We start from the raw sequence: 16,935 nt of genomic DNA, 5'->3' as shown, positions 1-16,935 counted from the left end.
TTAAAATGCCCATATTATCCAAAGCAATCTATAGATTCAGTGCAATCAATATCAAAATTCCAATGGCTTTCTTCACAGGAAGAGAAAAAACAATCGTAAAATTTGTATGGAACCACAAAAGACCCTGAATAGCTAAAGCAATCCTGAGAAAGAAGAACAAAGCTTGCAGTATCACACTCCTTGATTTCAAACTATATTCTAGATATATAGTAATCAAAACAACATGGTATTGGCATAAAAAAACAGACATATATATCAATGGAACAGAGTAAAGAGTCCAGAAATAAACACATGCATATATGGTCAATTAATTTATGAAAGAGAAACCAAGAATGTACAATGGGGTAAGAACAGCCTCTTCAATGAGTGATGCTGGGAAGACATCTCTCACAGACAGAATGTCCAACAACACAGAGAAACAAACGCAGGTGGAAGAGAGAAGTCGGGGTGGTGGCTTTTACTTTTTATTTTTAATCAAGCTAGCCTGCTGGAAAGGTGGCTTATTTCTAAACATAAGACCATTTTATAGTTTATCGAAATGTCAACATACATATTTACACACAAATTTTCCTCCAATGCCATACCATTTATCTCAGAATATAGATGATCCTTTCAGGACAATGGCCCTAGACTCGGCCTCATCTGCAGCTTTTTCTTCTGTCCCTTCCCCCAACACAGGGGCCTCTTTTGGTTTTTGGATGTTCAGTCCGCTCCCTGCCACTTATTAGTCCTTCCAGAATGTCCTCCTCCCCTTCCCTGTCTCACTTAGCTGGCACCCCTCAACCCTCTGAACTCAGTTCAAAAATCACCTCAGCGGAGAAGTGTCTCCACTCCCAAGAAGGTCTGATTTCCTGCTAAATAATCTTGTAGCATCCTTCACCCACCACAACTGCGCTCAACTGTAGTTCATGCTTTAGGGGCAAGAGGTACCCCTCCCGCTCTAAACCGTAAGCCCCACGAGATCAGGGATCCATCAGCTCTGCTCTCTGCTCCCCACTGTTCACACCTGGCCCTGCACATGTTGGCCATCTAATCCATAGGTGTTGAATAAGTAAGGAACTAATATATCCATCAAGCTTTCTAAAGCCCCACACACCTCTTCATGTAGAATGTATAAATTCCATCCTTGAAAGTAAGAGCAAAGGGGAAATTTAATTTATCCCTCCCTTACCCCCTCCACCTTATTTATTACAGTGTAAGAAATCCTATTCCAGCAATGCATTCAGGGCTGTAACACCTCCAGCCCCAATAAATAGGACTAATAATTGAATCATAGACTAACCGTATTATTTGAGACTTTGGCAGGTATCGTTGTTATGCTTGGAAGACTTAGCTTGACCAGCAATATATCCAAATCCGTGGATGAGTCATGTCGTAACAAGGATCTACTGTACTGTTCAGATTTGGCTGGGAAATGACAGAGGTCTCCATAGCTTTCCTTGGCTCAGATCCACTGCCCTCTTGTGCAGTAAGAAAAACACCAACCTGAGAACCCAAGGCAGTAGGAGTGGAGGCAGGACCTTATTTAAAAGAAGCCTCAGAATTACTTCTACCACAGCCTGTCAGAAGATGCTTCAAAACAAAACAAAGCAAAACCAAAAGTAACCCAGGGTCACCCTAGAGTCATGGCACCAAAAGGTCAATGATTGTGTTTCTAAAACAAAACCGCTGCTGCTGGATTTTTGAATGGCCAGCGTAGTTCCTTTTAAAAATGTCTTTATAACAAAAAATGATGTCATCTTTAAGCGCGCTTCACCGTGAGCTCTAACAACAGCAGTGGTTGTTCATTCGACCGCTCCATAGCAGGTCTCACGGCAGGAGAAGCGTAGGGCGTGTCAGACTAACTGGATTCGAGTCTTGCCTACGGGACCAATGGGTTGTTGGGCAACCCGTGTGCAAAATGGGTTTTATCCTGACTTTATCAGGATGAGATTAAAGGGATTAGGAGAGGATTCAACAAAATAAAACCTGCTGAATTGCTTCCACAATATCTAGCTCATGGTAATCACTTAATAAAGGATCTTCCTTGTTATTACTGCTATGTGCTGAATACTATGTGAGCAGCTTACATGCACCATCTCCAGTCCTTACAGCAACTCTGAGAGATAATCATCAATATTCCCATTTCACCGAAGAGTAAATGGGAATTAAACAACTAGCTCGAGGCCACTCAGCTAGTATATACACTAGTCATTATTCAGATCCAGACCTACTGAACTTAGAGTCCGCAGTCATTTTTGAACTCAAAAACTGCATAATTTAATGGGCACTCAGGCTGGGTCATATTATCCTTTATTACACGCTTAACCAGTCTGCATGAGGGCTATTATTGTCTGATTTCCAAATACTTGTAGGTCAGTAAATGGTCATTCTGCTAACATGTAATATACAAACCAGTAGACTTAACACAGCAGCCATGTGTATGAAGTCTAGTTCTCAATGTCATCAGCTGTGAAGTAGTAAAATATACCCGTCCTAGAGAGTTGTTAGGAGATTTAAATAAGATTCACAAATATAGCTAGTGCAGTTCTTGGCTAAAGGTAGGCACTCAGTAAGTGCTTATTAAAAAAGGAATACATATGCATGTATATATACACAGGTTCTTATAAGGATATAAAATCCATAAGAAAGAAAGAGAAAGAATGAAAGAAGGAAGGAAGGAAAGGAAGGAAGAAAGAAAGAAAGGGAGAAGGGGAGAGAGATAGGGAGGGATGGAGGGAAGAGGGAAGGAAGGAAGGAAGCAAGGAGGGAAGGAGGGAAGGAAGGAAGGAAGAAAGGAAGGAAGGGAGAGAGGGAGGAAGGGAAAGAAAGAGAGAAAGAAAAGAAGGAAGGAAGAAAGAAAGAAAGAGAGAAAGAGAGAAAGAAAGAAAGAAAAAAGAGAAAGAAAGAAAGAAAAAAGAAAGAAAGAAGGAAAGAAAGAAAGAAAGGAAGGAAGGAAGAAAGAGAAAGAAAGAAAAAAGAAAGAAAGAAAAAGAAAGGAAGGAAGGAAGAAAGAAAGAAAGAAGGAAGGAAGGAAGGAAAGATAGGGAGGGATAGAGGGAGGAGGGAAGGAAGGAAGGAGGGACGGCAGGTGGGACTCAGGGCCCTGGGCTCTGTCCATCTTGGCACGAATCACCAGGAGTTGCCTGCTGGCGGAAGGGATGCCTCCAGGTGTCTGTTTGCATCAAGGACCAGAAGCCTCCAGGGAACAGAGAACTGAAGGGTGCACACCTGCAGGCGCTGGAGGAAAGCCCATCTGGTGCTGGGCACCGCGTGTGTCAGCTGCTTGTCCTCTGAGCAGCCCCCGCGCCCTCACCTCTCGGGCCTGGGTCAAGGGCATGGAAAACGGGAGGCTGCGGGGAACCCCAGGCCCGGGGCTGCTGTGTCCAATGCTGTGTCGTCTGTGCAGCGGAGATGAGGCCAGGTTCGGGGCTGGGACTGGAGGAGGCTGGACGCCGTCTAACGGGACGCGTCTGGCTCGGACAGGAGGGGAGCCGGAGGCATCCAGGGGGTTTCGCCATGGCTTCCACAACCTGCGGGCGTGATCAGCGGCCTCGGTGGACACTGGAGGCATGGACACGGCCACCAAGACGGAGACGCAAGAAGGCGCCCCAGGACTCCGGGCAGGAGCTGGGCTCCCCAAGAGGAAGCCTGTCTACACAGCTGGAGAGACAAAGCAGGAGAACCACTCTTCAAGTGCTTCTATTCAAACCCCTTTTTCTCCCCAAACTGACACAGCTTAAGAAAATATACTCCCCCCAAAAACAAAGGGTTATAATGAATCGTCTTTAACCGTCCTTTTCAAGTCAAAAACTGAGCCTTTGCTCACCCTAACGTGCCAGCGATCAGGCTGACACTTCGTTTGAACGGTTCGTCTGCCTGAGCCGATTGTGGGTGTATCTGGCGAAATCTCCGGAAAACATACCAATCCACGTGTTCTCATGGGAAAATGACGGTGATGAGCACAACATTTCCTATAATCTCCAGGTTATTATTTCTTAGTTCACTTTGGAATCCATTGACTCACTGCTGATGGAAATGGCCAACATTTCTATTCCAAGTACAAAGAAAGAGAAAAAAAGCAGCAAAATCCCACCCTCAGAAGACAACACACAGTACATAGCTTCCAAACTTGTTCTCTGCCATCAGCTGAGCGGTGCATTTAAGTTCCCTGTACCGCCCTTCAGTCGCTGGGTTTCCACTCCCTGTGGGAGGGGTCCCACCCCCCCCCCCTCCAGGGAAGGCCTCCCTGGGCTCTGTCCTGGGGACCTTCCATGCACGGCACCCACCCTCTTCCGTCCGACACTTAATCCTGGGGCATCACCCATGTTGATCTTCAACATTGTTGTGTCAAGTCAGGGCCTTCCCTGGGGCTCAGGGTGACCTTCCTCCAGTGCAGAGTCTCTATCCTGACACACGGGTGGCTTGGATCCGTGTCATGGGAACGACGTGGACCACTGGCTCTGAGCCCTCCCGTTTCAGGGGGCCTCGCCTCAGCCTGTGTGTTTAAAGATCGTGGCTCCCAGGGACCTGTATCCTTTTTCTTCCTTACTGCAACTTGACAAACCCTGACCCTCATCTTTGGAAATGAGGGAGATTTGTGCTGTACCCGGGGAAGTCAGCACGGTTGCAGGTGCCCGACGGTCCCCCTAGGAGGGACTGGGCCGAGGGGGGTCCCGTCGATGGGAGGATGCGCCCCGGCTCACGTGGCCAGTGGCTGTTCCTGTAAAGGTGCAGGTTTGTCGGGTGCTTTGTGGCGGGAAGCGGGACCACGCCCACACCTCTGCGACCACCCTCATCCCCACATTCGCTGACACCAGGGAGTATCACCAACTGGGGAGACCCACCAGGCCGTTTCCAGAGCTCCCCCAATGCAGCCTAGAGCCAAGGGGAGCCACCTTTCAGTCGACCACAAAGAGAAAACCGAGCGTCGGGGGAACCAGGTTGACTGTGGTCCTTCTTGTGTAAGTTCTCCCTCAGGTGGAGGGTGTTCCAGTGTGTGGGATCCAAGTCTCCCTTTGCACTTTGGTCTAAAACTACTGAAACCAAGACATCCTGTACCTTCTATCCTCCCCTTTCCATGAGTGAGGGTCTCTCCTGGGGTGGAGGATGCATTTGCCATTTTAAGCGGAACCTGCTGTTTCCCACAGTCTCCGCGAAGCACGGGGACATCTGTCCTGATGTACAGGAGGGGAAGGATGAAACCAACATTAAATATGCAGGGGATGCCCATGCAGAGGCATTAAACTGGACCACTTCCGGGATGGAGAAGGCAGCAGAGGCCAGGACACTAATTTCACCAGAGTTTGGAAGTAGAGAACGGTTCCTTCTTTCTACTTTGACGCCTTGAGAGGCTTTCGAGAAGAGTCTGCAAAGGCTGCTGGCTTACATTTCCCAGCAGAAGGTGGTCTGTCCCCCAGCGCCGTGGAGGCTGCCTGACAGGGCTTTACCCCGGGAAGCAGTAGGGTCAGACCTCATCCCCTGTGAGGCTGAGAAGGTTCACACCTCTTCTCGCCTTCCCGGCCAGAGTCAGAGGGCGCGCGCGGCCCCCCATCCCCGAGGCTCTGCCCTGACGCTGAGTCTCCGCCTCAGCTTCCTCTCTAGCCTCAGTTCCCGTCACCCTTTCCGAAGCACAGCTCCTGGTTCTGGGTCATCACTCAGTATCAACAACGTAATTCCAAAGGTTCGAGACAACGTGGCGTCTCGGGATTACTCTCCCGCCCTTGACGTCCACCCAGAATCACCTTAGAATGGTTGCGCAGTGCCTCTGCCTCGTGATGTATCCCCCCCAGTAGAGTCCGGGTCCGTGTGGCTGCCCTGGGAGTGGAAGGCAGAACCCCACCCACCCGGCTCCTAAGAGGCCTTAGGCTTCTTCAATCAGCTGCTGGTCTCTAGCCGCCGGCAGAGTCGCAGTAAGGAGGCTCCAGTGTTAATACCAGTTAATAACAGATGCTAGCACTCGCCTGCTGCCTGTGAACTGGACCACCACCTCCCCTGGCAGTGGGCGACGGGGACCGGTCATTCCGTAGCACCAGCGAGAGGCTTACACCTGAGGTCTGATGATGAGTGAGCGTCACGGGGCTTACCTCCCATTATGACTTTGGCTTTAAGAGAAGACTTTTAAACGCAGGTCACAGAGCACGTTTAGAAAAGATTGCTCTGCCCATGGTATGTGTGTGTTTCTTTTGAAACAGGTGTTAACTCAAGAAAATGTCTACTTTGAAAAAATCACAGCCTATGAAATGAGGCTTCCATCCGGGCAAAACAGTTGGTCAGCAGTGGATCCAAGCGCCCACAAGGCTCTACGCGTCTTTCCCAGGGGCTTGCAAACAGTGTGCCCGGGTCTTCCTGGCTGGCGACGGCCACCGTCCTGGCGCAGAGGACAGGTGTCAGGGAAGCTGGCGGGACCCTCGTGTCAACCGCGTGATCTGACAGACGCGTGTTTCTGGGAAATGGCTCGCCGGGAGGTGGCCCCAGATCTCAATTAAGGGAGAAAATCATAAGCAGAGCATGATTTAGACTTTGCTTCTCTAATCATCTTGAAAAGTCTGCTCTTTGAAAGGATTTGGCGTGAATATCCAGGTGGATGTCTGGGCGACTCGGGTCCGGGGCTAAGTCAGGGCATCTGGGCACAGGGGCGGGCGGGCAGCGACACTCACATACTGCCCCCTCCCTGCTCAGTATGTCAGTGACACCGGCACTGATCCAGGACCTGAGCACCTGGGAGGCATTCTGCGGACCTACTGTGTGCTCTGCGGGGCCAGGGTGGGTGCCCAGGGGACTCGGGGAGCTCCCCCTCCGGCTCCCCAAGCCTGTCTGTCCGCCACCGCCTCTGCTAGGGACAACTTCAGCCCCCAGAGCCGGTAGACCCTCGTTCCCCAGCTGCGCCTGCACTCCCACCGGGCCCCCACTGGAGCCAGCGCCTGGACCCCTTCAGGCGTGGACACCGTGGGGTCCTCGGCCAGACCCGGGAGCGGGGCTCACACCTCCTCAACTGCTCTGTGCTGGGGGGTCCGGAGAAGCTCCGCCTCCCTCAGGAGCCCAGGGCCTCCCAGTCCGTCCCTCTCCAGGTCCACCCGCCAGGCTCCCCCACTTCTCCTGTGGCCTGGCTGGCACTGGGCTGTGGTCAGAAGCCTCCCCGGGGACCCAGGGTTTCTTACAGGCTCCCACTGGGAGCCCGGCTCCCGGTTGTCCCAGAGGAAGCACCTCAGTCCTTCTAGTAAGCAGGTGTAGACCAACCTGCCCACGCGTGTACAAGGAAGCCATGTCCATGACACAGCAGCGCCCCACGCTGGGGGCAAGGCAGGCGTGTCACTCCCGTGTGCGCACACTTACGCAGAAAAAGAGGACTTCCCGGCTGTGGGGCACCCCCGTTATAGCTGGAAACACTGTTTCTTTACGGGTGGGCTTATTTCCCCAACAAAGTCCCATTAAAGACTGGAGTCCCTTCCAGTCACTTCCAGTTGTGAAAGCCACGTGGTGCTTTATAGGATAAGGATAACGACCAGTGTTGTCTCCTTTTTGGGCAAAGACCATGGCAGCTCCTTAGCTAAGTGCTCAGGACTCTGGTCCAATGTCTTCCCAGAAGCCACACCCAAGGCCTGGGGTAAATGATATCAAGTTTGAAATGAAGCAACTGTGCCCCCGGTGTTACTTAGGAAAAAAGGGAGACGCACAGCGCAGACTGTGGTGGGTGGAACGGACACAGGAAGATGATAAATAAACATTCCCTAGGGAGGAAGACTGTGGGAAGACAGTCATCGTGCTCTGCAGCTGGTAACGAGCCTGACTCAGTCCTGTGATAGAAACGGTTACAACCGAGCAGTGGAATAGGGAGGGCTTGAACTTAAGTACATTAGAGACGAGTGCCCACCCCCCCCGCCCCAGTTCCCTATTAGCAGTGTGACCTGACCCCTGCAACTCCATCTCCTCACTTGCCCTTGCAGGGCTGGCTACTTTGGGGAATAACTGAGCCATGCGTGTGCAGTGCCCAGCACGGTGGGCAGCTCACATGGAACCTTCTAGAACCGCGGCCTCCACAGACTGCCTGGCCTCAGGGTCTCGCCCACTTAGCAGACCAGGTGGGTAGCGGAGTGCCCAGGCGTGAAGGAGGACGCACAGTGGGAATCCGCCCCATCATGGCCATTGATGCCCGGGGACGCTCGTTCCTGCCTTTGAGCCTCTGCCTGTGGGTCATCAGGGGCCCCGCAAACAACCATCCGAGGTGCCCCTGAGTTTCCGATACGATGCTTTCCTCACGATGGCCCAGGCTGATGAAAGTCTTCCCCCCTCACTCAGCATCCTTGAAGCGGCATAGTGCGTTTGTAAATATCACCTGCGTTTCTACAAACACAAATAAGTCACTGTTAATTAAGAACAGATTAAAAACTCAGGGTTTAAATAATGTTCACCTGAAATTGGGGCAACAGCAAAATGAAGTTCGGTTCAGGCCCTGGGTGTGCGGACCAAGCGTCCACCTTCCCCAAGGTGGCAGCCTTGTCAGAGAATTATGGAAAAGGACGATCGGAAAGGAAACCGGGCGTCTTCCCAACTCCACCAGTAGATGTCTCTCTGCGCCCACAGATCCTGGAGCCCCAGCGTGCTCTCTGCTGTCGTTCCTGCTCCTCTAACTGTACGGATAGGACGCTGCGGGCGTGGATGTCTTTGACCTTGAATGGCACATTAAGTGCAGTGCAGCCACCAGAGGTAAAAGGGGTTCGAAAACCGTACCTTGAGACGAGGTGCTGCATACAAGTTATTCGACACAAAATATTCAATACATCTCATTAAAAGCTGCTCCCGCTTTCAGCAAGGTTTTGTGTTCGGTGTTAGATGTGCGCCCCTTCTGACCTCACCGCACTGGAGCCAGCTGAATACACACAGAACCCGCGGCTGTGAGACACCCAGGAAGAACGAGCGCCGTCACACCATACAGCACACCCTGACAGCTTGCCTTCACACACACACACACACACACACACAGGCTCATGCTGACCTCGCTGAGCAGACATACGTGTGTACGTGAGTTTTATCCACATCCCCAGAGGATGTCATGAAGCTCAGAACCTATTAGCAGAAGCCTACACTCACTCTGATCATTTCGCCTTCTGCACTGGGAAATATTTGTCCCCATATCACTGGAAAAGCAATAAGGGAAGAGTATCGAACATAATTTACAGACAGAGATACCCAGGTACCCAAGGAAATACTTATTTCTCTTTCAGGGGCTGGTTGACTTTATCTGAAGCTGAGTTAAATTATGAATTAGGACTACAAATGCATACACATCTGTGTACAAACACAGGTACGTGCCGAACCGTGAGCGGCCTCACGCCTTTGTCATTCAGACTTCGAAGTTCCATATCACAGCCACTTTGTTACTATCTAAATAGTTCAGAAATTAGCTAGGCACAATCATATTCTCCAGCGAGCACAGTCAAACCAACGACATTCCATGACTGCGTATCTTTCAAGGGAGATTATCCCTCCCCCGCCCGCTCCAGGGTGCCGGCCACAACCTGAAGCCAGAAGACACACGACCGTCTCAGGAGCCCGTTCTCTGCCTCGGCCCAGCGTGGTGTCCTCTGGTGCCGGACTTGTTTCCTAAACTGAGTCAGATCTGCACTGCTTCCCACGTACCTATGTACCTACATGTACACAAATCCCTATGCAAAGTAAACAAACCGGAGGTGCGTTCCCGAACCTCATGAATCTGATTTATTCCCCAATCCGGCAAGGCAAGAATATGTCTTTCATGGAAAAGACGGGGTCCGGGAGAAGTCCCACCAGCACGGGGAGCCTGCGGGGAAGGGCGGGCCCTACCGTGGGGTCACAGACCTGTCCTTTACAAAGCTGTCTACAAGTCACCCCTGTCAGCATCTTCAGAAAACAGAGCAAAGAAGAGACTGTCAGGTAAGTCACATCAGGGCCCATCCTAATAGCCTTCCCGACAATTCAGGAACTAGATCACATGGGCTTCCAAGGTCCCATGTGCCCCACAGACCACAGGGAAGGCGCGGCCCCCCCCCCCCCCGGTGGGCTCAGTCGCAGGGAGGGGTATTTTTAAGGGCCCACTTCCTCCAGGAGAACCGTGATCCTGGGGGGAGTCGGGCCCGGGGGAGCCTAGAAGCTGCCCCCAGGCTGTCCTTTCTCTCCTCACGAGTCTGCTCCATGAAGGGCTGACATGTGCCCCTTGCTGGGGGCCTCACCTGTGCCCCCAGCTCCCCACACACACACTGCGGGCCCAGTAACATCTCAGCCCCAGTGTCCTTCCTCGCTCCTCCCAAGAGTCTGAGCCGTCCACCCAGGACTGCTTTCTTGCGGAACAAAACCCACTTGGGTGTGCGCTGCCCCAGTGACACATTTAAGCCCAGGGTCCATGCCTGGGCCAGAGCGCCTTTAGCCAGTGACCGGGGCCAGATGCTGGCCAACAGGAGGGGACCCTTCACAGTTGTGGCAGAGCCCCGCAGCGGGTTCCTTGTTAGGGGGTCCTGTTCTTTGGGGGGGGTGTCCCGGCGGCCTGCCTCCATCCTTCCATCCTCACTGCCTCGCCTGGCGCCGCTGGCCCCTCGGTGGGTGTGTGAGCGGAGCACCTGTGCCCTGACTCACCTGAGTGCGGCCCCACCTCACGGGGCCCGCAGACCTGCGTAAGGATGCTCGCAGACGGTCCTGACACCCCTACTCCCCGCCAGTGGGCGCGGGAACGCTTCCCGACTCTGCCTGGTGTCCGCGCGATGAGGCGTCTGTAACCCAGCTTCCAGGGGGTTCCTAGCGGAGTGCATTGCCGCTCAGCTTTTAAAATGGATTCTTCGAACACACAACGTCAGCAGGTTGTCTCGTGCTGTAATTACCAGCAAACAAACACCGGATGCCCTTCGCAGCCTCAGTGTTGTGTGCAGGCTCTACCTGCAGCTCAGTGAGGACGGGAGAGCACGTGGCATCTGCGTCTTCCCGAGGGGGTCGCGTCTCTAACCAAGCGCTTCTGCAGGAGCCGGCTGGGAAGGGCGAGGAGGGCACCTGCCCCAAGAAACCAGGCCCGGATCTGAAGCAGCCCTCCCCAAAGCAGAGGCTCAGAAACGGTGCTGTGAGGGACCCTCCAGCTCACCGTTTGTGGAGAAATCTGAGGCATATTCACATTTTCCTGGCGCCTACGAACACCGCTCCTTTTAACGTAAAGATTCATCTAAATTCCTTTCTCTGGCGTTTAAACTAGTGACTGTTGGGAGAGAAAAAAAAAGGGGGGGGGGATCATTGAAAATGGGTGCCTGCATCGGGAGCGCCCGCCCCGCCCCGCACACGGCTGCCTCACCCCGAGATTAAGAAGTTATGCGGCCTGCCACGCGCTTCCCTCTTACAAGTCTTGGCTTCACACTGTTATTTTTTCACTTTTTTTTTTCTCCTGGCACCTGTTCGAATCAGCAGTAGGGTGGTCTGATTGCAAATTTGTTCCTTCCTTAATCTCTAAGCAAAAGGTGGGGAGAAAATCTGGAAGGGACAGAGATGTTTGAAAATACGGTTGAAATGTCATTTTTACAATGAGCCACCCAGCGTATTTTCAGATTGAATACCATACACAAAATCAAGGTATTTTTGCTGGTCACTAGACCAGCTTAGAAGCTTAACCAAGCGGTACTCATGACAGCACCCTTTCTTTAAAAGCGCCATGCAGCGGAGCGGCAGACATGAGGTTTGATGACTTTGTACTGAAAGAAACAGCACCATATAAAAGCAGGTAAATGTTTGAAACGATTGTCTCCAAGGGCCCAGTCACGCTTTTTTTTTTTCCCATAAAAAAACATAGCGATGCGTGAAAAGATACAAGCCCTCGTCAGATGCCTTTGTGGAGATGTTAAGATTCACCCATCCTTCCCTCTCATCCCTGCGGTGCCCCCGCTTCTCCCCGAACGCGGGTCCTTCAGGGGCTACAAAGCGCTTCTTTCAGGCACCGAGGCTAACATGGTGACACGGCCGCTCCATTTCCCGAGGAAGCGCCGCGTCCGGCTCGGCAGAGCCTCCGAGACGCGGAGCGCATCCTCAGCGCGAGGCCCCGGGAAGCCCCCTACGGGGCCCGCCGCTCACTCACTGGGGCTTTGTCCTCGCCGCTACCTTCCCTTTTCAAAAGCCAGGAGCGAACCGTTCCGTCCCCGGGCTAGCCGGACCTCTCCAGGGCCCGGGGGCCGGCCTCCCAGGCCAGCGCGGAGCCCACATCTGGAAGCCAGGCCCGGCCAGGCGGACCCGGCGCGCCCGGAGCACGGACGCCCGGCTTAGCGCTCAAGAAGGAAAATGACTTCTCCTGAAAAGACTCGAGCACTTTTTTTCCTCTCCACTGAAATCCGGGGCACAGCCCGTTTGGAACCAGAATAACTTAGTCTGACAACAGATTCTTCCTCTGTTCACAGCTGTCCCAGAGGGAGGAGCTGAAATCTGAACCTCTCGGCTGTGATTGGACCCTTCTCGCAAAAGAGAGGAAAAAAAGGCCTCCCCGCCGCCACCGCGGGCTCAGTCCGCGAGGAGCCCGCGACCTGGCGGCGCCGCACGCGCACCTGCCGGGGCCGCGATGCTGTAGGACCGCGCGTCCCGCGCCCCGCGCCCCGCGCCCCGCGCCCCGCGCCGCCGCCAGGATGCCGCGCTCATTCCTGGTCAAGAAGCATTTCAACGCCTCCAAGAAGCCCAACTACAGCGAGCTAGACACACACACAGGTAAAGGGGGGGCCCGATGTCTGCATCTCCATCTATCTATAAATGGGTAAATGCAGGGGCGCGCGTCCGCTCAGCTTCTGTTAGAAAAGAGCTGGAGACCGAGCTGTTTGCCTCGAAACAGCGTCGCGAAAGAGCGGTCATTCCTCTGATCATCCAGGCTCAGGTTTAATTCAAAACTTTCAAACTCTGAACCGGCTAGGAGAACTTCCTTGGGCTCGTCCATCGTCCTGTTCCAAAGCGTGTACATACTTGCATAATGAGTACGTGGAGGGTGGGTGAAGCGCTGCGTAAACGTTGAATTACTGCTTTTCCCCCCATGTAATAAGGCTCCTTTCCTGCAGAAAGCGGCGTGATTTACGCCGATCTTTGTACTCACAGGCGTAAGCCCTGCGACCAGCCCACGCATAAAATGGAAGAGAGCTTTTCTGTATCTCTAAAAAGAGTGGGTAGGTTTTCCCCTCGCTGGGCTGCGCTCGCTGACCGCAGCGTGCCGGGGACACAGATGTGCCTTAAGGACAGTGGCCGCGAGCAGCAACGGCGGAAAAGAAATGTCCTCCCAACGCCTGCGCCTCTTACAGAGTCTGTCTTCTCGTAAGCACGCCCCGCGCGTGTTGCCAAGCAGCTTCTTCGTGCGTTTTTGAAGCTACGTTTCAGCTCACTCTCCTCTCCCCTCCTCTCTCCTCCCCAGTGATTATTTCCCCGTATCTCTATGAGGGCTACCCCGTGCCTGTCATCCCCCAGCCGGAGATCCTCAGCTCGGGAGCCTACAGCCCCATCACCGTGTGGACCACAGCAGCTCCCTTCCACGCCCCACTGCCCACCGGCCTCTCTCCTCTGTCGGGATACCCCTCATCCTTGGGGCGAGTGAGCCCCCCTCCGCCATCTGACACCTCTTCCAAGGACCACAGCGGCTCCGAAAGCCCCATTAGCGATGAAGAGGAAAGATTACAATCCAAGCTTTCAGACCCCCATGCCATCGAAGCTGAAAAGTTTCAGTGCAATTTATGCAGTAAAACCTATTCGACCTTCTCTGGGCTGGGCAAACACAAGCAGCTGCACTGTGACGCCCAGTCAAGGAAGTCTTTCAGCTGCAAATACTGTGACAAGGAGTATGTGAGCCTGGGCGCCCTCAAGATGCACATCCGGACCCACACGTTACCTTGTGTCTGCAAGATCTGCGGCAAGGCGTTCTCCAGACCCTGGTTACTTCAAGGGCACATTAGAACTCACACTGGTAAGAGACAACCTAGTCAGGGATGTTACTGATGGACCGAAGGAAGCTCTGGGCTGGCTGTTGGATTTGCACTAAGTGGCGACACAGGGCCTTTAATGATGGATGATCATTTTTAGCTACTGCCTGACGACTCGAAAAATCGTCAGAGCACCAAGGGCTCCATTGCTTGCTAACACCCTCTGCTCCCGGGACCGCAAACAAGCATGTAGACTTTGGAAAGTAGATCCAGGAGGTTTGGTCTCAAAGATCAGTTAGCAAAACAGGAAAGATGTGCTTGAATGTGTGTTCTGTGAAATGGCTCCCAATAATCAGCAAGTACAAACGGTGCTATCCCAGTCAATTGATCAGGGAGACAGAGAGATGAAGGTGTCGGGTTTTGGTTTTGGATGGTTTCATTCTTGCTGTGCTATCTCTCGCCCCACAGCAAGCTGGATGGTTAGAGCTGAATCTGCTTTCCGTTGTTTGCTTTTGTTTTGTTTTTGCTTCCGAATTTTCTATTCCTAGCACAAAATTACCCTTCAGGGAGTCGAGGCATTTATCCAGGCTTTGTCATAGCACGAAAGGAGGGAAAAGGGGAAAGGTTGGGAAATTTGGGGAGGAGCTGACCGTTAGCTGCACCTGCTGAAGCAGAGAGCCTTGACAAGTGAAGCCCTGGGACGACAGGAATTATTTCTGCGTGACTGGTGGCAGGAATCATATTCTTAAATTTTTTTTAATTTGATTTTTTTTTTTGATGCAACAGTCACATTTGTCTTAAAGGGCCAGACATTAAAACAAGTATCTATTCTGGAGGGTTTGAATCAAGTTTGGCTGTTTCTCATGTTTTGGGCTAAATGTGGTGGCTGCTCATAAACGTTATCTGGCTTTGCGTTTCCTCTGAAAACACTGATTGTCTTTCTTTCTCCCCCCGCCCCCCCCCCGTCCCACCCCCCCAGGGGAGAAGCCTTTCTCCTGCTCTCACTGCAGCAGGGCCTTTGCAGACAGGTCAAATCTGAGGGCTCATCTGCAGACACACTCGGACGTCAAGAAATACCAGTGCAAGAACTGCTCCAAAACCTTCTCCCGAATGTCTCTTCTGCACAAACACGAGGAATCGGGCTGCTGTGTGGCACACTGAGTGACACAACCCATGTTTACTCAAGCAGAAGGCATTTCTTCACTCCGCCTCCGAATGACAAGTAAAAGTCCAAAGGCATTTTCTCTTGTGCTTACCGACCAAAGAATATGTATACACACACACACACACACACACACACACACACACGCGCACACAGAGCTTCAAGAGCACGGGCTTCCATGTGCGTCAAGTTAATCCTTTCCATGTGAAGTTTAAAATTACTATATATTTACTGACAGCTAGATGGAGAGGATAAAAGACAAGAACCTTTGTCTTCAGAGATGAAGCAAAAGGCACATTGTGCATCTTTTCTTACTAAGAAAGAATTCAAAGATTTACACGCTGCCAAATCGTTTCACTGAAAAGAACAGTGTTGCCTTGTAATGGAATTTGTAATAGAATTTCCTATAGGAAGAGAATCTGCCAGACCCTATCTCAGGTGCCTTATAAAGTATTCCAAGTTTACTTTATTACATGTCTGATGTCAGGTCACCATCCTTGAGCTAAAGCCTGTTTTGATTACTGGTCATACTTTAAACTGTGTTTTTAAGGGAGGGAGGGAGGGGGAGAGAGGAAGAAAGAACAAGAAGAAAAAACACAGGAGAATGTATTAAAAGTGGGGTTTTCTGTTCTTTTTTTTTTTTTTTTTTTGCCAATAAATAGTATGTGCCTTGGGGGAGACGGGAAAGACTAGCTTTGAACATTCCTGGTGCATATGTTCCATGTCATACTTTTTTAAAGAATTTTTGATGATTTTCTAAAAATTTTAATTTTTTAAAATTTTAATGATTTTCTAACGATGGGAATAAGTGCAACAAAGGATTTTTAGAAACTCTGTGATGTACTTAAACTATTTTAAACGCATACAAGAAATGCAATCCACACAGCGCTCTTTGCAACTGCCTTTTTAATTAATTGTATAGTTGATGAGTCCATGTAAATTTGTGTTTATTTTTATATGATTGAATGCGTTTTGTATGAAAGTGAGAAGTTGTCTATAGCTAATGCCTATAAACAACCTGAAGACTTGTGAAATTCACGTTTCTTTTTTAAAAAACAATTTTCAAGATTCTTTTTTACAATAAACATTTTTGATTTAAAATCTATTGTTTGTATACTTTCAGAGACTTTGCTTACTTCATGATTAGTACCACCAAAGAGCTGCATGAAGAACTGTTTCTTTTGTTAACAAGAGAAAAAGTGAATAGTGTCCATCATGCATGTGGAGTGTCGTTTTATGTGTTTGATTATAGCAAAGCAATCGGTCAGTATTTTTTCTTTACTCTTAAGATAATACTGTTACATTCAGAAAGACAACACCCTAATGGGAGTTTGTTAGCGTTATCTCTTTAACAAAAATCATGCTTTCTGAGTGCTAAAAATATTCACCTTATTAATAGTCAAGAACATTTTTCAAAAATTTTTCTTCTTGATGACTTGATTGTTTTGGCTTTATGAAATCAGATTACAATTACTCGTTGTAATCAGTGCTTGTCACACAGGCCACTAGAACAGTCTAAGGATTTTAAAAGAAATATTTAATGATATATAAGAAGAAAAATAGAACTTCTGCTTGAAAAGATCAGGTAAAAATGGATTTATTATAAATTATACAAGTTGGAAGATTAAACCGTGCAAAGAAACCCCACGTCTAGTGGGATGAGATAAGCTGTAGTCTGAGCGGTGCAGAGCTAAGTTTCCCTTTATGGTATTTTGAAGAGGCACCACCCACACCCAATGTGCACTGAATCAAACAGGGCAGGACCAGCCAGACCACATACAAGCACATGCTTACCTAACGCCGTGGACGAACTCACAAGTCAAGATGTTAACCAAGTGTCGCAGGCACTGTGACAACCACCAAGCTGTGTTTTTAAACCCAAACTCCAAACCTGTGGTGTGGTTA

At 50.7% G+C, this 16,935-nt stretch overlaps 1 protein-coding gene and 1 long non-coding RNA gene across 3 annotated transcripts; one reads left to right on the top strand and one right to left on the bottom strand.

Moving 5' to 3' along the window:
- Positions 1-2,236: 2,236 nt before the first annotated feature.
- LOC116742767 lies at positions 2,237-12,373 on the bottom strand. Of its 2 annotated transcripts, none has more exons than XR_004346569.1 (3): positions 12,062-12,373; positions 10,588-11,194; positions 2,237-3,642 (listed from the first exon to the last, which is right to left on the bottom strand). It is a non-coding gene; the product is annotated as an uncharacterized LOC116742767 (long non-coding RNA). The 2 variants fall into 2 exon arrangements; XR_004346568.1 differs by lacking the exon at positions 2,237-3,642 and having other exon boundaries at positions 7,887-10,819; positions 11,084-11,194; positions 12,062-12,320.
- Positions 12,374-12,485: 112 nt separating this feature from the next.
- On the top strand, positions 12,486-16,135 carry SNAI2 (snail family transcriptional repressor 2). Its single transcript, XM_032610654.1, has 3 exons — positions 12,486-12,678; positions 13,367-13,912; positions 14,848-16,135. Exons 1-3 carry the CDS (start codon positions 12,600-12,602, stop codon positions 15,027-15,029), a joined length of 807 nt encoding a protein of 268 aa, XP_032466545.1. The 5' UTR covers positions 12,486-12,599; the 3' UTR covers positions 15,030-16,135.
- Positions 16,136-16,935: the final 800 nt, after the last annotated feature.

The sequence above is a fragment of the Phocoena sinus genome, chromosome 17, assembly GCF_008692025.1.
Source record: "Phocoena sinus isolate mPhoSin1 chromosome 17, mPhoSin1.pri, whole genome shotgun sequence".
Lineage (NCBI taxonomy): Eukaryota > Metazoa > Chordata > Mammalia > Artiodactyla > Phocoenidae > Phocoena > Phocoena sinus.
Note: the sequence above shows the minus strand (reverse complement) of the source record. Positions and strands in the feature narration are given on the sequence as shown.